Below are 24,848 nucleotides of genomic sequence, written 5' to 3'. Positions count from 1 at the left end.
TGATTACTCTCTCAATATGTCCCTCACCTTTAAAGATTTAAGCACATGAAACTCCAGATCCCTCTGTCCCTTCATACTCTCATGCCATTCAACATACATTGCTTCTCCTCATTCCCTCTGTCAACATACAGCTTGCAGCTGTATAGAACGATGGTTAGGCCACATTTGGAATACTGCGTCCAGTTCTGGTCGCCACACTACCAGAAGGACGTGGAGGCTTTGGAGAGAGTACAGAGGAGGTTTACCAGGATGTTGCCTGGTATGGAGGGTCTTAGCTATGAGGAGAGATTAGGTAAACTGGGGTCGTTCTCCCTGGAAAGTTGGAGGATGAGGGGCGACCTAATAGAGGTGTATAAAATTATGAAGGGCATAGATAGGGCGAACAGTGGGAAGCTTTTTCCCAGGTCGGAGATGACGAACATAAGGTGTCACGGGTTCAAGGTGAGGGGGCAAGGTTCAACACAGATGCCAGGGGGACGTATTTTACACAGAGGGTGGTGGGGGCCTGGAATGCGCTGCCGGGCAAGGTGATTGAGGCGGACACGCTGGGATCGTTTAAGACTTATCTAGATAACCACATGAACAGACTGGGAATAGAGGGATACAAAAGAATGGTCTAGTGGGCACATGAGCGGCGCAGGCTTGGAGGGCCGAAGGGCCTGTTCCTGTGCTGTACATCAGCAAAAAAATAGATTTGAAGCACGATCTGCCTTTTGTAAATCCATGCTAGCTCTTCTTAATTATCTCTCCAAGTGCCTGTTAATTTTTTCTCTGATTTAGGATTCCAAAACCTTACCCACCATTGCTGTTAAACTCACCAGCCTGTATCCTTTCTTGAACAGAAATTGTCACATTTTTCACTTTGCAATCCTCTGGCACCTCCCCCGTATTGAGGGAACTATTGGAAGATTATGACAAGCCCGCTATCTCCATTCCCACTTTCCTTAGCAACCTGGGATGCAAGCTAATTAGCCCAGCCAATTTATCTAAGTATAGCCAGTACATCCTGCCTGTCTGTTTTCACACCATCCATTATCCCGACAATCTCTGCTTCTACTCGTTTTTGGTCACCATCCTCTTTCTTAGTTAACACTGATATAAAATACTAACTTTCAATAAGGATGTCGAGTCAGTGAAGACGCCAGGGCTGTCGCAGCCCATTTACCAGCATCTTACGCATCCATCACCTTCATTGTCCCTACAGACCCCACTCCATCTCTTACCACTCACTAACTATATATAGGCTGATAGAACATAACTGCCTTTCTATTCTCATATTCTCTTTGCCAGTCTTATTTTCTTTTTCACTTCCCTTTTATTTAGCCTAATGCATATCACGGACCCTTATTTTTTGTTTCATTCTCTTTCATTTTATCTCCATCTTCCTTGGGATCGAAGGGGGCCATAGCTTTGGTTCACCTGTCTATCCTTCTTGTTGGAATGCATCTAGTCTATGCTTGAAACAACTACTCCTTAAAGACCATTGTTCTTTTACAATCATTCCTACTAAACTTTAGTTCCTGGCTAGATGTCCTCTTATCCCAACAAAGTTAGCCTTCTTCAATTTAGAAGTTTTATTTTAGATTATTCCTCATTTTTCTCCATTACTAATCAAAATATTAATAATTATTCATATCCAAGTGTCTTCAACAGACATTAGGTCCACTTTACTCACCTCATTCCCCAGCATCAGATCCAGCACTGCCTCCCTCCCAGTTGGACTGAAAAAAACACTTCAAGAAAGTTCCACTGAACAAAATTCTTAAGTTCCTCCCCTTCCTTTCCCTTTACTCGATCCCAATAAATATTTGGATAACTAATGTTAAAAGTCCCCCAGTATCTCTACTCTATATTTCTTGCATATCTCAGATTTACTTCTCAATTTTTCTCACTGTCTGCAGGCCTAAAGAACACCCATCACAGAGTGATCATGCACTTTTTGCTTCTCACATTTAAGCAAAGAGATTGTTTTTTGCCCCTTCAATATCCGTAAATGTTATTCACCTCCTACAAAAGTACATTCCATTAAATGTATTTTAAAACATTTTCCAAACTATTATTAGCAAAGATTGTTATACTTACATGACCAAAGAAAAGGAATGGAAGAAGAAAAGTTAAACCTCTCCACATCCAAGATTGAAATCCTTCTGCAATTACAAATACAGTATGAATAACTAGCTTGTGGGAGTGATGTTAATGGGAACATTATTAACCCTGCATCAATTTTTTGGAGTTTAAATATAAAAATACTAAATTTTTGTTGTTTATTGTTACAGAAATATAATGAATTATTTCCTTTGCTCCTCTGGTAACAACTTACTCTATTCTTTAGGCTATTTCCTTCTTCATTTATTCCTCACGAAAGAAAGCATCAACCAATAGGGAACATATGTAATCCAAACTCCCTTTCTGTAAAACTAGGACAAGGTGCCAAGCAGTAAAGTTGCTAATTTCTGCACTCCAAGTGTGCATTGGAAGAGAATGCATTTCTTGGTTGAATTTTGACAAAAGTGGAAATAAAGGAAGAAGCCTCCCCATTTCTCTCTTCCTAATCATTCAGATGGAAAAGCTTATGTAACCACATGTTGAAATTGTACTTCTTCACCACATTCAGTAGGACACAGTGGCCTGTTTATTTAACCTTCAAACATTAGGGATAAAATTTTGCACATTTATATGCCCAATATTAGTGGCAAGAACAATGATATCTAGTTGAGATCCACTGCACATCCAGCCATATTACAAAACTGGATATGCAGGTTTGGAGTATTCTGTTGTGCCATTACTATAGCATGATGTTCAGTGGTGGTGATGTGACTGATTCTTTAAACAGATTCGGGTCATCTTAATTGCCAAACTGCTGTAGTGATCCAAGTTTGTTACATCAAGTGACAGAGCAGACTTAGGGGGAAATTCTCCTCGTCCGCTGCGCTTCTTCCCACTGGGCATCACGGCCTCCTTGCATCTCCGGCCACTAGAATTCCAGTGTCGTGAGCTCCGCGTTGGAAATCAGTGCGGGGCTGATAACAATATTTAAATTCTCATGTGAATTTCATTAGCGGGCCCAGGGCTGAAGTCTCCGGACCCACTGGCCTCCCCCCCTCCCCCCCCACACCCCCACCCCTGCCAGGAGTGTTTCACTCCAGCGGGGTTTACAACAGCTTCCCACTAATGGGGAGCTGACGGCCTGACCCCGCTGGAATGAAGGGGGAGGCCACAGAGGCACCCAAGGGGCAAAGTGGCAATGTCCAGGAGGCACCTTGGCATGGCCCACCAGGCCTCTTTTGGGGAGGGGGGAATGGCAGTGTCCCGCTCAGCGCTATGCATCTGGTCGCTCCAGCAGGAATAGGCCCCGTCCATTGTTTTTTAATGGGATTCATGCTAGGACTCTTTGTGATGCACAGAGTGTGGGAGATACAGTTTGAAAAAAGCAGCAGGATTTACTCCAGATTTTATGCAAATTTGACACTTTGTATTTCTTTGGGAAAATTCCACCCTTTGGTGACTCTTTCCACAATAAAGGAAGAAAAATCTGAATAAGGCACCTAGAATCCATTTAATATATCCATACAGGACAACATATAATACTCAGACATTAGTCCATGGAGGATGATAGATACACTACCAAGCCCGTTACTCTGCGGTGCCCTGCAAAGTGGGTGGGGTGGGAGGAAAACATGAGACATCAACATTGTTTTGTTCTCATAATTTGTAAATATTTAAGTCTGTAGTAATACAAATCACTGCTGCATCACATACCTACTGTTAGATCCATGTGGTCCCTTTCCCCCAGTGCCCGCAATCTATAAAGACAGCCACTTTGGTAATAATACTGCAGGAACTGTACACAACCTGCAGGAAAACAGATTTATAAGCTCAGGAAATTATTATGCAAAACCAAAATGGTACACTCAGAAAATCATAGAAAGTCAAAATATAGCCAATGTCAATGGATACATTCCACTTTATTGTAAGAAGTTTCTGATGTGTTCTCCATTTGCCTTGCTTACAACACATCAAATTGCTCAAAAATTATTTTGGCACCTTCTTTTGCTAATGTTAAATACAATTCCAAGGTAAATGGCTTGCAGCAAGCAATCTGCTCCAATGTTTAATGTTAAGAACTTGCAATTGCTCAAAAAAAGAGCAAGATTGTGGCCAAATTCACTTCCTCCTTAATTTTCTTATCCTCTGCTAAGGAAATTGTTGGCTTTTACCTGACAACATGCTGTGATAACCTGTTTATAGACAAAATCTCAGCAGAAAAAGAATGTCTTTATTTGCTGTATATAAAGGCTTTGTTCTTTTTGAATCACATACTGATCTGTGACTACCCCTCATCCACTTCAAGATGGGGATTGCAATTCCAAGATAAACTCTAAAATCTGTCTCAAGTGTTTGAACATTTTAAACATTCAAACATAAGAACGAGGAGCAGGAGTCGGCCATCTGGCCCCTCGAGCCTGCTCCGCTTCAATAAGATCGTGGCTGATCTTTTCGCGGACTCAGCTCCACTTTCCCGCCTGCTCACCATAACCCTTAATTCCTTTACTGTTCAAAAATTTATCTATCCTTGCCTTAAAAACATACAATGAGGTAGCCTCAGCTGTTTCACTGGGCAGGGAATTCCACAGATTCACAATCCTTTGTGTGAAGAAGTTCTTCCTCAACTCAGTCCTAAATCTGCTCCCCCTTATTTTGAGGCCATGCCCCCTAGTTCTAGTTTCACCTGCCAGTGAGAACAGCTTCCCTATCCTATCTTATCTATTCCCTTCACAATCTTATATGTTTCTATAAGATCTCCCCTCATTCTTCTGAATTCCAATGAGTATAGTCCCAGTCTACTCAGTCTCTCCTCATAAGCCAACCCTCTCAACTCTGGAATCAACTAGTGAATCTCCTCTGGACTCTCTCCAGTGCCAGTATATCCTTTCTCAAGTAAGGAAACCAAAACTGTACACAGTACTCCAGATATGGCCTCACCAGCACCTTATACAGCTGCAACATAACCTCCCTGTTTTTAAACTCCATCCCTCTAGCAATGAAGGACAAAATTCCATTTGCCTTCTTAATTACCTGCTGCAAACCAACTCTTTGTGATTCTTGCACAAGGACACTCAGGTCCCTCTGCACAGCAGCATGCTGCAATTTTTTATCATTTAAATAATAGTCCATTTTGCTGTTATTCCTACCAAAATGGATGACCTCACATTTACCAACATTGTACTCCATCTGCCAGACCCTCGCCCACTCACTTAGATTATCTATATCCCTTTACAGACTTTCAGCGTCCTCTGCACACTTTGCTCTGCCACTCATCTTAGTGTCATCTGCAAATTTTGACACACTACACTTGGTCCCCAACTCCAAATCATTTTTGTAAATCGTAAACAATTGCAGTCCCAACACTGATCCTGGAGGCACACCACTAGTCACTGATTGCCAACCAGAAAAACACCCATTTACCCCCACTCTTTGCTTTCTTTGTTAACCAATCCTCTATTCATGCTAATACATTACCCATAATACCGTGCACCTTTATCTTATGCAGCAGTCTTTAGTGCGGCACCTTGTCAAATGCCTTCTGGAAATCCAGATACACCACATCCACAGGTTCCCCATTGTACACTGCACATGTAATGTAATACATATGAATATGCTTCGTTTTGTCTATATAACATTTCTTTTTTCAAATTCACACGCACTGGAACTCATTGTAATGTGTTAATTTTCACAATGTACAAGTAGAAAGACCAAGCAAATACTTCTCATCACGAGTCTACTCTTAAATTCAGTTACGAGCCAACATGGTTATGGTTTAATAATGCAATGATTAGAATGCTCATGTAGCCTCTATACAACTTATAAGTCTAAGTCTCAGCAGTGGTCTCAACGTGAGCCAACTGAACACGCATAAAAGGATATCAGTTGCCAAACAGACTAAGTAGTAGGATATTTCACAGATGCACATTTCCCACCAGCTGCACCAGAGTAGCAATGGAAAAAAATTAAACAACAAAATTGAGAAGAATAGCAAGACATCTTGCTTTGGTTGGGTGGAAAGGGGAAATCAGATAGGTATCACTTGATTTTGCCAGTACATTGAAAGGGTAAAGGCTGTATTTTGACAATGAAAACGACTAATTTTCAGGTGGAACAGAATTAACAAGGCCTTTGTTGACACACACCATGTTAGATCCGCAGCCCAGAGAATTTACCATATCTGGGTCCTCAAAGGAAATTGAAAAACACAGAAAAATAATCAAGGATGGAATTATTCATTTTAAAAAGTCTAGCTTTTCTGAAAGCAAAAAAGGAGCACCAAAGAAAGAGCTGAATAATGTTAAATGCTGACCCACTTAGGCCGGTCTTTTTCTAACTAATCTATGCAATTACCAAGGGAATCAAGATTTTGTTAATTTTACAGAGAAATAAGTTACATACGTGAGCATTTAACTGTAGCCACCCTGAATGGATGAAAATGCAATTCATAGTATGCTGCAAGGTGATAACCAAAGGTTACATTTTGATGCCAACAAGTAATTGCATCTTCAACAAATTTACCTCACAAAAATTAAGGAGTCAGAGAAAATAAATGACTTACTTTGATAAATGGAAAATGCTAAAAATTGGCTGCGAAACATCTGATACATTAACCCATTAGGCCTTAAGAATAAAGAGATGAAAATTAACAGAAAATAAAGGTTCATATGTATGCATCATACACATTTTCTGATCATTGTGAACTGTTAATTCACATCGACATTTAAATAAATTCACATTGACATTTAAATAGTCGTATAAATGGAAATTTAAAGCTTTGGTGAGAAAAATACAGTGCTGCAAAATAAGCTAATAAAAATAATCTAATCCTGTCTTCACCATTTTTCCACTTTCATATTTATTTTTCAGTAACCAATTCCATCAACCCTCATTTACCTCAAGATTTTGACACCCTGACTGAGCTATGATAGTTTCAGCAGCAGTTACTCTTCATTATCTCAAGTAAAGTAACCATTTTGTGTGTGAACAGTGACTATGAGTGTTTACAGGTCACTCAATTGTGGAGACAGCAACATTAAAGAGAACCAGGCCATTCAGTCAGATAAGCCTATTCTGCCATTCAATTAGATCATGGCTGATCAGTATATCAACTCCACTATCCTGACTTGTTTCGTTATACTCCCATTACCCTGCGTAACAAAAATTAATCTGAGTTCTGAAATTTTCAAATTACCCTAGCCTCAACAGCTTTTTGAGAGCAAGTTCTAGATTTCCACCACCCTTTGTGCAACACTTCCTGACATCACCTTGGTGAATGGTTTAGCTCCAACTTTAAGGTTAGATCATAAAAGTTTAAAGTCCTTCACAAGAGGAAATAGTTTTTTCCCCCCATATACCCTATTAATTCCTTTATTTATTTGAAATACCTGTTTTACAAGTCTGTAATCTTCTATACTTACGGGAATGCAAGCCAAATCTATACAACTTATCTTCACAATTTAATCATTTAGTCTCAGCATCATTCTGGAAGAATCTGCACTGCACTCTCGACAATACATCTTCCCCGAGTGCCCAGATGTGGCCTGTCCAGAGTTTAGTGCAACTGTGGCATAACTTCGATCCCTTAGCTTTTATCACAAGGTGGCAGGAATACCAAAATTTCAGCTGATGCCTGCACACGAGTACTTCCATTGTCACAATATTTCCACAGGTCAGGAACACTACAGCTGATTGCAATGCCCCACTACTTTGCTAGCTGAAACTAGCTAATAATTCAGCACAGACTGAGGATTGTACCAGGAGCCTTTTCAATTGTATGAGCAAGTATCATAAGAAGAGTAGCATTTACCCACCAAACTGGGATGGGGAAGAAGTCCATAAATTGACTTTACCCTAAATTTTACTACATCAGTAACCATTTTGAATCATAAATTTCCCAAAATAAAATGGAATTTTCCAAAGTGCATTTTTTGCCTAATGTCACATAAGAAAGAAATTAAGCTTACCATGTTAACATAACCCCAGAGAGAAATGTTGACACATAATGATGAGACACCCACCAGCCCTTGATTCTATCAAATAAAGAAACAAAAAGTGCAGGTGAAAAAAATGTTTGAAACCAAATTAATATCTTAAGGTCACTTGTACTATGGTTACGTTCAATCCATTTGCCAAAAGCATCAAAGTTACTGGAAGTTCTCTGGCACTGCAAGATAAAAGCTTTAACATTGAAAAGAATGCAAGAATTAAATTTAATTTAAATCCATTGTGAATACCCAATACCAGATTTTTAAAAATTAGAAATTGTGCTGCAAACAGAAGATTTGCTTTTGTTAGGCTATTTTGAATTAATTCAAGTCATAAAACTGCTAAAATCATGCGATGCCTATCAAGTGTATATTAGCTCACACATTATCTAAGGTAGTATAATAGTTACATTACTGAATTTGTAATCCAGAGGCCAGGACTAATGAAACTTAGACATCAATTCAAATCCTACTGGACTGCTGGGGAATTTAAATACAGTTAATTAAATAAATCTGGAATAAAAAGCTAACATCAGTAATAGTGAGCAAAAAATTGACGGATTGTTGTAAAAGTCCATCTGGTTTACAAACTTCTTTTAGGAAAAGAAATCTGCTGACTTTACTCCATCTGGTCTATACGTGACTCCATGACTTTGCAAGCCATTCAGTGGTATCTAGCCACAACAAAAAAAATTAAAATAAAACCAGTCAGGCCATCCAGCAGTGACTTAAGCACTGGACATGACAAAAGCACACCAAGGCCTGTTGACCCAGCAAAGTCTTCCACACCAATATCTGGGGACTTGTGTCAAAATTGGGACGACTGTTCCAGATGATTCAAGTAATTAATTGGCTGATAGTCATGGTCACAGAATCAACCTTACAACCAACATCCCAGAATCCTCCATCACAATCCCTGGGTGTATCCAGTCTCACCAGCAGGGCAGACCCACAAGAGATGGTGAGGCAATAGAGTGCACACAGTCAGGTGACAGTAACTCTGCGAGGCCCCAACATTGTCTCCAGACTCCATCCAGTCTTCTGGCATCAGGTCAAAAATAGGCCAGTGTGTCTCTGTCCTGCTATGACTACCTATTATCCTCCTATAGCTGACCAATTAGTACTTGTCCTTATTGAACACCACCTGGAAGAAGCACCGAGGATAGCAAAGGCACAGAATGCACTCTAGGTGGGAACTTCAACATCCACCACTAAAGTTCGCTTGGTGTCACCACGGCCAATCAAGCCCTGACATATCTAGCTCTCAGACTGGGCCTGCAGCAAATGGCGAGAGAATTAACAGTGATCTTGTCCTCACCAATCTATCTGTCACAGATGGAACTGTCCATGACAGTATTGAAAGGAGTGACCACTGCATTATCCTTGTGAAGGCAAAGTTCCGTCTTCATACTGAGAACACTCTTTTTGCACTCCCAACATGCAAAAAGAGGTAGGTTCAGAATAGATCATGTGGCTGAAAACTGGGCATTTATAATAGAATCCCTACAGTGCAGAAGGAGGCCATTCGGCCCATCGAGTCTGCACCGACTACAAATCCACCTAAGGCCCTATTCCCGTAACCCCACATATATACCCTGCTAATCCCCCTGACACTAGGGTTAATTTATCATGGCCAATCAACCTAAACTGCACATCTTTGGATTGTGGGAAGAAACCAGAGCACCCAAAGGAAACCCACATAGACATGGGGAGAATGTGCAAACTCCATACAGATAGTGACCTGAGGCCAGAATTGAACCCAGGTCCCTGGTGCTGTGAGGCAGCAGTGCAAACCACTGTGCCATCCCTACAATGCAGGACATCAGCAGCAGCAAAATTGTATTCCACTGAAGCCTTTAACCTCATGGTCTTGTATGCCCCTCGCTCAACCATTGTCATCAATCCATCCTGGCCTCCTGGGAGATTTCCAGACCACGTGTCAGTCTAAAGCCAATTCAACAGCTTAAGCACATTGAATATAGCAAAATCGATAGGCACTGAAAACATACTGGCTATAGCGCTGAAGACTTGTACTCCTGAACTAGCAACACCTCTAGCCAAGCTGGTTCAGTGCTGCTACAACATTGGCATCCAGCAGGCAAAGCAAAAAATGTCCTTGAGGCAGGTAGAGGGATCCTGAATTCAGGAATGGAGAAGCCTCAGCTCTTGATGTTGTCCAACAGGTATGAGGTACTTGCTCCCTGGGCGGATGAGGGAGGATGAGCTAGCTGACCACTGCACCGTGGTACAGGAGACCATTCATGAGGGGGGGGGGGAGCAAAAAGACAAGTGGTAGTTGTGGAGGATTCTATAATTACGGGAATTGTTAGCATCATAAGTAAGCAGGATCGAGAGTCCCGTATGATATTTTGCCTGCCCGGTGCCAGGATGAGGGACATCTCTGACCGGCTTGAAAAGATATTGGAGTGATAGGGGAGGATCCAGTTGTTGTGGTCCATGTTGACAAACATAGGCAAGAGGACCTGTTTGGGGATTAACAGGCACCAGGAACTAAATTAAAGAACAGGTCCTCAAGGGTTATAATCTCTGGATTATTACCAAAGCCACATGCAAATTGTCATAGGGATGAGAAAATTAGGGAAGTAAACACATGGCTAAAGGAGTGGTGTGGGAACGAGAGGGGTTCCATTTCATGGGGCATTGGCACCAGTATTGGAACAGGAGGGATCTGTACAGTTGGAACAGTCTTCACCTTCTTCATCTGAAATGATCTGGGACCAGTGTTCTAGCGAAAAGGATAAATAGAGTGGTCACAGGGACTTTAAACTAGCAAGTGCCGGGGCGAAGGGGAGAAGGGTAAAACTATGGGAAGTATAATGGTTAATGGGAAGCGAAACAGCAGGTTAGCATGTGGGGAGGAGGGTTCAACTACATGGAAAATTATGAAAAAAATTAAAAGGAAGGAGAACTCAGGAGATATTATTAATGTAACTGTTAGGATTCACGTAAGCGCACTTTACCTAAATGCTCGCAGCATTCGAAACAAGGTAAATAAGTTGACGGCACAAATCATCGCGAATGAGTATGATTTAGTGGCCATTACAGAGACATGATTGCAGGGTGGTCATGACTGGGAGTTAAATATCCAGAGGTATCAGACTATTCGGAAGGACAGACAGGAAGGTAAGGATGGTTGTGTAGCTCTGATACTGAAGGATGACATCAGGACGGTATAGGTTCTATGGAGAAAAAAGGTACAATCCATTTGGGTGGAAATCAGAAATAGTAAGGAGAAAAAGTCACTGATAGGCTTAGTCTATAGGCCACCAAATAATATCACGGTGGGGCAGGCAATAAACAAAGAAATAACTAATGCATGTAAAAATGGTACAGCAATTATGGCGGATTTTAATCTACATATCAATTGGTCAAATCAGGTCAGTCAAGGCAGCCTTGAGGAGGAGTTCATAGAATGCATGTGCAATAGTTTCCTCGAACTGTATGTAATGGAACCTACAAGGGAGCAAGGTCCCGTGTAATGAGACAGGAATAATTAATGATCTCACAGTTGGGATCCTCTCAGAAGGAGCAATCACAGTATGGTTGACTTTAAAATACAGATGGAGGATGAGAAGGTAAAATCCAATACTAGTGTCTTGTTCTTAAACAAAGATGACGACAATAGGATGAGGGAGGAGTTGGCTAAGATAGACTGGGAACAAAAACTTTGTGGTAAAGAATGCTTTCTATGGTGCATCTATAAAAGTTGGTGAGAGTTGTAGCTGACATGCCAAATTTCCTTAGTCTTCTGAGAAAGTGCATTGCTCTGAAGTGGTGGCCTCAAAGTCTTTCATAGCCATATTGAGAGAGCAAATATGGCCATGGCTAAAGGTAATGTGAAATCGCAAAGTTCAGAGTCCATCTCCAACAATTTCACTATCACTGACGTCAAGCTTAATTACCCAGGTTACCCTTGCTGCCCTTCTTAAATAACGGGACAACATTGGCTATCCTCCAATCATCTAGGACCTTCACCCCTTATCCATACCACCACTTTACCCATTGTGATGGGCCTGGATCTTTCCAATGTGTCTTTTGTTGGCATTTCAAGACTTTCTGAAAGTCCGAATATATTGCATCACCAAGGCATAATTGTTAACAGCACAATTCAACATACTTTCTGCCCACATGTTTGTATAAAATAGAAACTTGACCAATGGAGACTAATGTGCCTACTACACTCTCACCATCATACGCGCCCAGGGCAGACAGAGGGACAATTGAGAAACAGTGGAGGACTTGCAAAGCGATTTTTCACAGTGCTCAGCAAAAGTATAGACCAATGAAAAGGAAAGACTGTAAGAATAGGAATAATCAGCCATGGATTTCTAAGGAAATAAAAGAGGGCATCAAATTGAAAGAAAATGCATACAAAGTGGCAAAGATTAGTGGGACACTAGAGGATTGGGAAATCTTTAAAGGTCAAAAGAAAGCCATGAAAAAAACTGTTAAGAAAAGTAAGATAGATTATGAGAGTAAACTAGCTCGGAATATAAAAACAGATAGCAAAAGTTTCTATAAACATACAAAACGAAAAAGAGTGGCCAAAGTAAACATTTGTCCTTTGGAGGATGAGAAGGAGGATTTAATAATGGGAAATGGCCGAGACATTGAACAGGTATTTTGTGTCAGTCTCCACAGTAGAAGACACAAATGCCAAAAATTAATGACAAGGAGGCTATGGCAGGTGAGGACTTAGAAACAATCATTATCACTCAATAGATAGTGCTGGGCAAGCTAATGGGGCTAAAGGTAGACAAATCTCCTGGCCTTGATGCATCCTCAGGTACTAAAAGAGATGACAGGGGAAATAGCAAATGCGCTCGTGGTAATTTACCAAAATTCACTGGACTCTGGGCAGTTCCTTCAGACTGGAAAACAGCAAATGTGATGCCATTGTTTAAAAAAGGAGGTAGACAAAAGGCAGGTAACTATAGGCTGGTTAGCTTAACTTCTGTAGTGAGGAAAATGCTTGAATCTATCATCAAAGAAGAAATAGCGAGACATCTGGATATAAATTGTCCCATCGGGCAGAGACACAGCATGGGTTCATGAAAGACAAGTCATGTTTAACTAATTTATTGGAATTCTTTGAGGACATTGCTAGCATTGTGGACAATGGGGAACCGGTGGATGTGGTGTATCTGGATTTTCAGAAAGCATTCGACAGGTGCTGCACAAAAGGCTGCTGCGTAAGATAAAGGTGCACGGCGTTACGGGTAATGTATTAGCATGTAGAGAGGATTGGTTAATGAACAGAAAGCAAAGAATGGGGATAAATGGGTGTTTTTCTGGTTGGCGATCAGTGACCTTATGGCGTGCCTCAGGGATCAGTGTTGGGAGCGCAATTGTTTACAATTTACATAGATGATTTGGAGTTGGGGACCAAGTGTACATAGAACATAAAACAGTACAGCACAGAACAGGCCCTTCGGCCCACGATGTTGTGCCGAGCTTTATCTGAAACCAAGATCAAGCTATCCCACTCCCTATCATCCTGGTGTGCTCCATGTGCCTATCCAGTAACCGCTTAAATGTTCCTAAAGTGTCTGACTCCACTATCACTGCAGGCGGTCCATTCCACACCCCAACCACTCTCTGCGTAAAGAACCTACCTCTGATATCCTTCCTATATCTCCCACCATGAACCCTATAGTTATGCCCCCTTGTAATAGCTCCATCCACCTGAGGAAATAGTCTTTGAACGTTCACTCTATCTATCCCCTTCATCATTTTATAAACCTCTATTAAGTTTCCCCTCAGCCTCCTCCACTCCAGAGAGAACAGCCCTAGCTCCCTCAACCTTTCCTCATAAGACCTACCCTCCAAACCAGGCAGCATCCTGGTAAATCTCCTCTGCACTCTTTCCATCACTTCCACGTCCTTCTTATAGTGAGGTGACCAGAACTGCACACAATATTCCAAATGAGGTCTCACCAAGGTCCTGTACAGTTGCAGCACGGCTCTTAAACTCCAACCCCCTGTTAATAAAAGCTAACACACTATAGGCCTTCTTCACAGCTCTATCCACTTGAGTGGCAACCTTTAGAGATCTGTGGATATGGACCCCAAGATCTCCCTGTTCCTCCACAGTCTTCAGAACCCTACCTTTGACCCTGTAATCCACATTTAAATTAGTCCTACCAAAATGAATCACCTCACATTTATCAGGGTTAAACTCCATTTGCCATTTTTCAGCCCAGCTTTGCATCCTATCCATGTCTCTTTGCAGCCTACAACAGCCCTCCACCTCATCCACGACTCCACCAATCTTAGTGTCATCAGCAAATTTACTGATCCACCCTTCAGCCCCCTCCTCTAAGTTTAAAAACAGGGAGGTTATGTTGCAGCTGTATAAGGTGCTGGTGAGGACACACCTGGAATACTGTGTACAATTTTGGTCTCCTTACTTGAGAAAGGATGTACTGGCACAGGAGAGGGTGCAGAGGAGATTCACTAGGTTGATTCCGGAGTTGAGAGGGTTGGCTTAAGAGGAGAGACTGAGTAGACTGGGGCTATACTCATTGGAATTTAGAAGAATGAAAGGGGGATCTTATAGAAAGATATAAAACTATGAAGGGAATAGATAAGGTCATTTCCACTGGCAGGTGAAACTAGGACTAGGGGGCATGGCCTCAAAATAAGGGGGAGCAGATTTAGCACTGAGTTGAGGAGGAACTTCTTCACCCAAAGGGTTGTGAATCTGTGGAATTCCCTGCCCAGTGAAGCAGTTGAGGCTACCTTAAGGCAAAGGTAAGATAGATTTTTGAACAGTAAAGAAATTGAGGGTTATAGTGGAGCTGAATCCACAAAACGATCAGCCATGATCTTATCAAATGGCGGAGCAGGCTCGGGAGGCCAGATAGCTGACTCCTGCTCCTAGTTCTTAAGTTCTTTATGTCCTGTCCACCAAAACAGGATAAACCCAATCTGGCCAATCATCACCCCGCTTATGCCGATTATCAGGAAAGTAATGGAAAGGGATGTTGACAGTGCTATCAAGCAGTACTTAGTCACCAACAACCTGCTCACTGGTGCCCAGTTTGAGTTCTGACAGAATCACTTGGTTCCTGAGCTCACTACAGCCTTGGTCCAGACATTGAAAAAGAGCTGAATTCAAGAAGTAAAGTGACCAAATGACTGCCCTTGAAATTAAAGCATCATTTGACCAAGCGTGTCATCAAAGGGCTCTAGTAAAACCAAAACCAATGGGAATCAAGAAGAAAACTGGCTGAAATCAAATGTAGCAAAAGGTGGTGGCTGTTGTAGGCCACTCAACATAGCTCCAAGGGTTTTCAGGGGCACGTCCCAGCCCAACTATCTCTAATGACCTTCCCTCCGGAATTATTTGCCTATGATTGTGTATTGTTCAGTGTCATTCGCAACTTCTCAGATAATGAAGCAACACATGCCCGAAAGCAGCCAGACCTGAACATCATTCAGGCTTGGGCTTGTATTGGCAAATAACTTACAAGTGCCAGGTAATGATCATTTCCACAAAGAGTCTAAATATCTCCCCTTGCCATTCAACAGCATTGCTGAGCCCACTACCATCAAAATCCCAGTGTCAACAATGACCAGAAACTCATCATCAACCACATAAGTACTGAAGTTATAAGATATTAGAGGCTGGATACTCTGCTAACACTAAAGCCTTTCTGCTTTTTACAAGGCACAAATCACGATGCAATGGTCTTCTCCTGCATGGATGAGTGCAATTCCTTCAACACCAACTGGGACAAAGCAGTCCACTTGATTAGCATTCCAATGACTACATTAAGCATTCACTCCCTCTGCCACTGACACACCATAGCTGCCATATGTAGCAGTTACAAGATTGCAGCAATTTGCCAAAGTTTCTTCAACACCACTTTCCAAACCTGCGACCCCTACTGCCTTGTGGAATGAGGGATACACGTGCATAGCAACATCACCACCTGCAAGTTCCTCTCCAAGTTGCACATAATCCTGACTTGGAAATATTTATAGGTGTTTCTTCATTATTGTGGGACCTCTCGTCCTATCAATACCGACATGGACTGTAGCAGTTCAACTCAGCAGATCACCACTACCTTCTCGTTGGCAGTTAGGGATGGACAATAAATTCAGCGCTTGCCAGTGATACGCATGTCCTAATAAATAAATAGAAATCTAAATTTTAAAAAGCTGGTTTTGTTTTTGAACAGGTCTATTGGCCAATGGGGTCAAATTTGACTTTTCCAATCAAATGACTAAATCGAATTAAACTGGAATGTCAGCTTTCAAAATTTAGTGTTAATTTTAAACCATCTCATTTATTTAAAGTAAACATGATTGCTCTGCCCATGTTATGTCGAGCAATGCCTTCAGTTGCAGCTGATCACATGACCAAACTAGTTGTTCTGTGCCTGACAGGGCTCGGCACCGATACTGGTGGAGGCATAGGTGTGGCTGGGTTCAGCAGTTTTGGGTGCGATGAAACAAAGAACTGAGTCAATTCTTGTTCGCTGTCTTTGCAACACAAACTAATCTAGGGAGAACAGTGTGAATTAAAAATCTTGACCGTATTGGTCTGTGGTAATTGTCAAATCATTAGTTCTGATAGGTAGACAGTTGGGAAGGAGGAACGCAAAGGTAGTAATCTCAGGATTGCTGCCTGTGCCACGGGATAGTGAGAGCAGGAATGTAGTAAGGTGGAGGATGAATGCGTGGCTGAGGGACTGGAGCGGGTGGCAGGGATTCAGGTTCCTGGATCATTGGAACCTCTTTAGGGGCGGCACAGTAGCAAGGGGCGGCACGGTAGCACAGTGGTTAGCACTGCTGCTTCACAGCTCCAGGGTCCCGGGTTCGATTCCCGGCTCGGGTCACTGTCTGTGTGGAGTTTGCACATTCTCCTCGTGTCTGCGTGGGTTTACTCCGGGTGCTCCGGTTTCCTCCCACAGTCCAAAGATGTGCGAGTTAGGTTGATTGGCCAGGTTAAAAAAAAATTGCCCCTTAGAGTCCTGGGATGCGTAGGTTAGAGGGATTAGCGGGTAAATATGTGGGGGTAGGGCCTGGGTGGGATTGTGGTCGGTGCAGACTCGATGGGCCGAATGGCCTCCTTCTGCACTGTAGGGTTTCTATGATTTCTAGGGGAATGTGTGACCTGTACAAAAAAGACGGGTGGCACTTGAATCCCAGGGGGACCAATATCCTGGCAGGAAGGTTGGCTAAGGCTACTGGGGAGACTTTAAACTAGAAAGGTTGGGGGGAGGGAATCGTGATGAGGTGACTGAGAGCGAGGAGGTTAGCCCGCAAATAGAGAAGGATTGTAGACAGTGTAAGAGGGAGAATAGACGGGTGATGGAGAAGGGGAGAGCTCAGACCAAAGGTTTGAGATGTGTCTATTTTAACGCCAGGAGTGTAGTGAATAAAGTGGATGAGCTGAGAGTGTGGATCGATGCTTGGAAGTGTGATGTGGTGGCCATTACGGAGACTTGGGGACAGGGACAGGACTGGATACTTCAGGTGCCGGGTTTCAGATGTTTCAGAAAGGACAGAGAGGGAGGCAAAAGAGTGGGGGGAGTGGCACTGCTGATCAGGGATAGTGTCACAGCTGTAGAGAAGGTGGAAGCTGTGGAGGGATTGTCTACAGAGTCTCTGTGGGTGGAAGTTTGGAGCGGGAAGGGGTCGATAACTTTGCTGGGTGTTTTCTACAGGCCGCCCAATGGTAACAGGGATGTTGAGGAGCAGATAGGGAAACAGATCCTGGAGAGATGTAGGAATAACAGGGTTGTCGTGATGGGAGACTTTAATTTCCCAAACATCGATTGGAATATCCCCAGGGTAAGGGGTTTGGATGGGGAGGAGTTTGTTAGGTGTGTTCAGGAGGGTTTCCTGACACAGCATGTGGATATGCCTACAAGAGGAGAGGCTGTACTCGATCTGGTACTGGCTAATGAGCCTGGACAGGTGTCGGATCTCTCAGTGGGGGAGCATCTTGGGGATAGTGATCATAACTCTATCTCCTTTACGCTCGCATTGGAAAGAGAAAAGGATCAGGCAAGCTAGGAAAGTGTTTATCTGGAGTAAGGGGAAATATGAAGCCATCAGGCAGGAGATTAGAGGCGTAAAAAGGATGCGACGTGAAGGAATAGGGCCTATAAAAGATGAAGGCGGGAAAATCAGTACGGAACCAGTAGAAATGGCAGGGGTGCTTAATGAGTATTTTGCCTCGGTTTTCACAGAGGAGAAGGACATGGGTGGATGTACTGTGGGCTTGCGGTGGACTGAAAAGATTGAGTATGTGGACTTTAAGAAAGAGGTTGTGCTGGAATCTTTGAATGGCATCAAGATAGATAAGTCGCCGGGTCCGGATGGGATGTACCCCAGGTTACCGTGGGAGACGAGGGACGAGATTGCAGAGCCTCTGGCGATGATCTTTGCGTCGTCGATGGAGACGGGAGAGGTGCCGGAGGATTGGAGGATTGCGGATGTGGTTCCTATTTTCAAGAAGGGGAATAGGGATAGCCCAGGAGATTACCGACCGGTGAGTCTAACCTCAGTGGTTGGTAAGCTGATGGAGAAGATCCTGATTGACAAGATTTATGAGCATTTGGAGAGGTTTAGTATGCTCAAGAATGCTCAGCATGGCTTTGTCAAAGGCAGATCGTGCCTTACGAGCCTGGTGGAGTTCTCCGAAAATGTGACTAAACACATTGACGAAGGGAAGGCGGTAGATGTGGTTTATATGGATTTTAGCAAGGCATTCGATAAGGTCCCCCATGCAAGGCTTCTAGAAAAAGTGAGAGGGCATGGGATCCAAGGGCTGCTGCCCTGTGGATCCAGAACTGGCTTGCCCAAAGGAGGCAGAGAGTGTGTATAGATGGGTCTTTTTCTAAATGGAGGTCGGTCACCAGTGGTGTGCCCCAGGGATCTGTTCTGGGACCCTTGCTGTTTGTCATTTTCATAAATGACCTGGATGAGGAAGTGGAGGGGTGGGTTGGTAAGTTTGCCAATGACACGAAGGTTGTTGGGGTTGTGGATAGTCTGGAGGGATGTCAGAAGTTACAGAGGGACATAGATAGGATGCAAGACTGGGTGGACAAGTGGCAGATGGACTTCAACCCAGATAAATGCGTAGTGGTCCATTTTGGCAGGTCAAATGGGATGAAGGAGTACAATATAAAGGGAAAGACTCTTAGTACGGTAGAGGATCAGAAGGACCTTGGGGTCCGGGTCCATAGGACTCTAAAATCGGCCCCCCAGGTGGAGGAGGTGGTTAAGAAGGCGTGTGGTGTGCTGGCCTTTATCAATCGAGGGATTGAGTTTAGGAGTCCGGGGTTAATGATGCAGCTATATAAGACCCTCGTCAGACCCCACTTGGAGTACTGTGCTCAGTTCTGGTCACCTCATTACAGGAAGGATGTGGAAAAGATTGAAAGGGTGCAGAGGAGATTTACAAGGATGTTGCCTGGATTGAGTGGCATGCCTTATGAGGATAGGCTGAGGGAGCTCGGTCTTTTCTCCTTGGAGAGACGTAGGATGAGAGGAGACCTAATAGAGGTATATAAGATGTTGAGAGGCATAGATCGGGTGGACTCTGAGGCTTTTTCCCAGGGTGGAAATGTCTGCTACGAGAGGACACAGGTTTAAGGTGCTGGGGTGTAGGTACAGGGGAAATGTTAGGGGCAGGTTTTTCACACAGAGGGTGGTGGGCGAGTGGAATCGGCTGCCGTCAGTGGTGGTGGAGGCAAACTCAACAGGGTCTTTTAAGAGACTCCTGGATGAATGGCAGATGGAGTTTAATCCGGATAAATGCGAAGTGATGCATTTTGGAAGAACTAATGTAGGGAGGAGTTATACAATAAATGGCAGAGTCATCAGGAGTATAGAGACACAGAGGGACCTAGGTGTGCAAGTCCACAAATCCTTGAAGGTGGCAACACAGGTGGAGAAGGTGGTGAAGAAGGCATATGGTATGCTTGCCTTTATAGGACGGGGTATAGAGTATAAAAGCTGGAGTCTGATGATGCAGCTGTATAGAACGCTGGTTAGGCCACATTTGGAGTACTGCGTCCAGTTCCGGTCGCCGCACTACCAGAAGGACGTGGAAGCGTTAGAGAGAGTGCAGAGAAGGTTTACCAGGATGTTGCCTGGTATGGAGGGTCTTAGCTATGAGGTGAGATTGGGTAAACTGGGGTTGTTCTCCCTGGAAAGACGGAGAATGAGGGGAGATCTAATAGAGGTGTACAAGATTATGAAGGGGATAGATAGGGTGAACAGTGGGAAGCTTTTTCCCAGGTCGGAGGTGACGATCACGAGGGGTCACGGGCTCAAGGTGAGAGGGGCGAAGTATAACTCAGATATCAGAGGGATGTTTTTTACACAGAGGGTGGTGGGGGCCTGGAATGCGCTGCTAAGTAGGGTGGTGGAGGCAGGCATGCTGACATCGTTTAAGACTTACCTGGATAGTCACATGAGCAGCCTGGGAATGGAGGGATACAAACAGTTGGTCTAGTTGGACCAAGGAGCGGCACAGGCTTGGAGGGCCGAAGGGCCTGTTTCCTGTGCTGTACTGTTCTTTGTTCTTTGAGTACATGGGACTTAATAGGATGGAGGGTTATAGGTAGGCCTAAAAGGTAGGGATATGTTCGGCACAACTTGTGGGCCGAAGGGCCTGTTTTGTGCTGTAGTTTTCTATGTTTCTAAATTGGAAGGAGGCATTCTCAAGGAAAAGTACTGAAGTAAGGTGGCAGATTTTCAAGGAATGTTTGTCTGGAGTTCTGCATGACAACGTTCCGATGAGACAGGGAGGTGTTGGTAGGATACGGGAACCGTGGTGCACGAAAGCTGCGCTGAACCTAGTGAGAAAGAAAAGAAAAGCGTACAAAAGGTTCAGAGAGCTAGGTGATGATTGGGATCTAGATGAGTATACGGCGTGTAGGAAGGGACTTAAGAAAGAAATTAGGAGAGCCAGAAGGGGTCACGAGAAGGCCTTGGCAGGCAAGATTAAGGAGAACGCTAAGGCGTTCTATAAATATGTGAAGAGTAAAAGGATGAGATGTGAAGGAATAGGACCTATAAAAGGTGAAGGTGAGAAAGTCTGTACAGAACTGGAAGAAATAGCAGAGGTGCTTAATGAATATTTTACCTCGGTATTCACGGTGGAAAAAGACCTGGGTGGTTGTACTACAGGTTTGAGGCGGACTGAAAAGATCGAGTATGTGGACATTAAGAAAGAGGATGTGTTGGAAATTTTGAATAGCATCAAGATAGATATGTCGCCGGGACCAGATGGGATGTACCCCAGGTTACTGTTGGGGCAAGGGAAGAGATTGCAGAGCCTCTGGCGATGATCTTTGCGTCGTCGATGGAGACGGGAGAGGTTCCGGAGGATTCACCGGTCGGTAATTTCCTGGGCTATCCCTATTCCCTTTCTTGAATATAGGAACCGCCCAGGAAATTACCGACCGGTGAGTCTAACCTTAGTGGTTGGTAAGTTGATGGAGAAGATCCTGAGGGACAGGATTTATGAACATTTAGAGATGTTTAGTATGCTCTAAAGTAGTCAGCACGGCTTTGTCAAAGGCAAATCGTGCCTTATGAGCCTGGTGGAGTTCTTTGAAAATGTGACTAAACACATTGACGAAGGAAAAGCGGTAGATGTGGTTTACATGGACTTCAGCAAGGCGTTCTATAAGGTCCCCCATGCAAGACTTCTCGAGAAAGTGAGAGGGCATGGGATCGAAGGGGCTGTTGCCTTGTGGATTCAGAACTGGCTTGCCTGCAGAAGGCATTGCAGGTGTGTCACCAGTGGAGTGCCCCAGGGATCTGTTCAGGGACCCTTGCTGTTTGTCATTTTCATAAATGACCTGAATGAGGAAGTGGAGGGATGGGTTGGTAAGTTTGCCGACGACACGGAGGTTGGTGGTGTTGTGGATAGGTTGGAGGGATGTCAGAAGCTGCAGCGTGACATAGATAGGATGCAAGACTGGGCGGAGCAGTGGCAGATGGACTTCAACCCGGATAAATGTGTAGTGGTCCATTTTGGCAGGTCAAATGGGATGAAGGAGTATAATATCAAGGGCAAGACTCTTAGCAGTGTAGAGGACCAGAAGGACCTTGGGGTCCGGGTCCATAGGACTCTTAAATTGGCCTCGCAGGTAGAGGAGGTGGTTAAGAAGGCGTATGATGTGCTGGCCTTCATCAATCGAGGGATTGAGTTTAGGAGTTGGGAGATAATGATGCAGCTTTATAAGACCCTCGTCAGACCCCACTTGGAGTACTGTGCTCAGTTCTGGTCGCCTCATTACAGGAGGGATGTGGAAATGATTGAAAGGGTGCAGAGAAGATTTACAAGGATGTTGCCTGGATTGGTTGGCATGCATTATGAGGATAGGCTGAGGGAGCTCGGTCTTTTCTCCTTGGAGAGACGAAGGATGAGAGGTGACCTGATAGAGGTGTACAAGATGTTGAGAGGCATAGATCGGGTGGATTCTCGGAGGCTTTTTCCCAGGGCTGAAATGGCTGCTACGAGAGGACACAGGTTTAAGGTGCTGGGGAGTAGGTACAGAGGAGATGTCAGGGGTAAGTTTTTCACTCAGAGGGTGGTGGGTGAGTGGAATCGGCTGCCGTCAGTGGTGGTAGAGGCAAACTCGATAGGGTCTTTTAAGAGACTTCTGGATGAGTACATGGGACTTAATAGGATTGAGGGTTATAGGTAAGCCTATATATAAGCCTAGGTAGGTCGGGACATGACCGGCGCAACTTGTGGGCCGAAGCGCCTGTTTGTGCTGTATTTTTTCTATGTTCTATAACTCTATGCTGTGGAGTATCAAAATGAGACAGTACTACAGGTCAGTTTCATCCGATTTTACTTTTGGTGCTAAAAATTCACTTTCAAATGTATTTGCTAGTCATGGGCATGATCATGCCAATAGCAACATTTAAGGTGTGGGTCGCACAGTGGACAATTAATTAAATTGAATACACATATGGATGTTTAATCAGCCACATTTAGCTACTGTATCAGACAATATTGATTAGTTGATCTGGGTTTTGTACAAAAAGTTTTTGAGCAAGTGTATTCTTTCATTGAAAACAGCGTGAGATGCGGGGAGACCAAAGTGTGTGGATATTATTTAGGTTGAATATTAGAGTCTTTCATGGTATAGTGAAGTAGCTAAATATCTAGCAATTCACTGAACGGAGATGTACATCGTCAGAGAAAGAATTTCTCTCAAGTTTGGAGATGCAAAACCAAGGCACTACATTGCCACCAGTGGTGGGAGGGTGTAATTGCAGAGAGAAATTTATATTATAAACATGAACATTAAAAATTACAATGGAAGTTATGCAATGTAAAATTATTACTTCATATAACCCAGTTTGTAGATATCCCAGTTTACGTTTATATGTAAATATTGTTAAAAAAATTGCTGATAAATGATGACAGGGAAGATCAACTAATTGAAACCAATATCTTAGAAACAAACTACGTCCATTGTGATATTACACCTGCTGCTCACTACTGAAAGTCCTCTTCCAAATTTATGATAATTGCATTCCAAACAAAATTGGAGATGGGAGAACAATCATGTGGATCAACAGAATAAGGAAGTAGCCAGGTGACAACTTAAGACACATGCGTACTTTGGTGCTACTTTTGACAAAAGTGATGTTAACCACAAGCCTGGTGGAAACAATGCTTTATCTCTTTCATCATTAGCAAACAGTAAAATAGCAACACTCAACGTGCATCTTAGATCTGATTACGGTATTAACAGAAGTGACCAGAGTAGGATGGTCACATGCACACATTGTGGGGACTATGCCCCTTACAAGGGACCGCAGAGCCATGAGCACACTCATAAAAAATAATTAACTCTTGACCCGTAAGCTTCATGATTGAGAGGCAATATGCCACTTCTAGTTTGGGGACAATGAGAGGAACCAAAGATGCCTCCTATAGGTAGTTTTGTTAGTCACACCGCATCAACAGCAGTCCACTTTTTAATCTTTCTCCAAAAAAGCAGCAACAAAATATATAGCTTTTCAATTACTATAGACTAAAATAAGTTAATTGTTCCAGTAACTTTTCCCAAATGAACTTGAACAGAAAGCAGATACCTTCTGACTATTTGAGTGCACATTTGAATAGCTCAGCCTTTTACACTGTTCCCCTGTTAAGTGTTGTCAACCATTGGATAAAGAGTAAAGTTTTCTAATGGTGTCTATTTATTTACATATGCCAAACAACAGAGATGGCATGACCAACATGATAATGAAGAACTATTATTTGCTGACCTCAAGTTAAGGGAGGCCAGTCAAATATGGGCTTAGATTCAGCAGTATTTCAGCTGGATTGGAAACCAAGTTCAATTTAGCTGACGAATGGGAGGGGATATCAAAAGTAAACACCCAAAATGTGGAGACAAAACTCCACAGCATGCAGCTATCCAAAACCCAATACTCAATGCTCCTCTACCAGAGGTTAGAACTATCAGTACTGAGGGAATACACCAGCTTTTACACTCTCCCTAAGTATTTAAAAATTAGAAATATTATTGATTGTGTGTAGCATAAACTCCCTTTATCTGATCCTAGAACATGGCTCTGCTTTGATAATGTGGTTCAACTCCACCGTCATCAGAGTCCTTTCTACACCAGCCATTCTGTGGGCTCTTTGAATAACATTACTAATTTAGTCAATTTATGTTCAATTTGGGCAGTTTTAAGAACATTAGGAATGGGAACAGAGTACACCTTAGGCCCCTCAAACCTGCTCCACCATTTAATAAGATTGGATTGGATCTGATTTGTGGCTTCAACTCCACT

The 24,848-nt window shown here is 43.2% G+C and overlaps 1 protein-coding gene across 4 annotated transcripts in view; it reads right to left on the bottom strand.

The window, feature by feature from the left end:
- Positions 1 to 24,848, bottom strand: part of tmem120b (transmembrane protein 120B) — a 102,725-nt gene that overhangs the window by 3,950 nt on the left and 73,927 nt on the right. For 3 of the 4 annotated variants that reach the window (XR_013499411.1, XM_078227503.1, XM_078227501.1), the window contains exons 7-10: positions 8,010 to 8,075; positions 6,605 to 6,666; positions 3,760 to 3,852; positions 2,083 to 2,147 (exon numbers count right to left, since the gene is read on the bottom strand). Coding sequence is in view for 3 of the 4 variants with exons in the window: in XM_078227503.1 (XP_078083629.1) it covers positions 2,083 to 2,147; positions 3,760 to 3,852; positions 6,605 to 6,666; positions 8,010 to 8,075 (286 nt within the window). In the remaining variant the exon portion in view is untranslated. The remainder of the gene's footprint in view (positions 1 to 2,082; positions 2,148 to 3,759; positions 3,853 to 6,604; positions 6,667 to 8,009; positions 8,076 to 24,848) is intronic. The other variant, XM_078227502.1, reaches the window with a different exon arrangement.

The sequence above is a fragment of the Mustelus asterias genome, chromosome 13, assembly GCF_964213995.1.
Source record: "Mustelus asterias chromosome 13, sMusAst1.hap1.1, whole genome shotgun sequence".
NCBI lineage: Eukaryota > Metazoa > Chordata > Chondrichthyes > Carcharhiniformes > Triakidae > Mustelus > Mustelus asterias.
The sequence above is the reverse complement of the archived record's forward strand: the minus strand, read 5'-3'. Positions and strand labels throughout refer to the sequence as shown.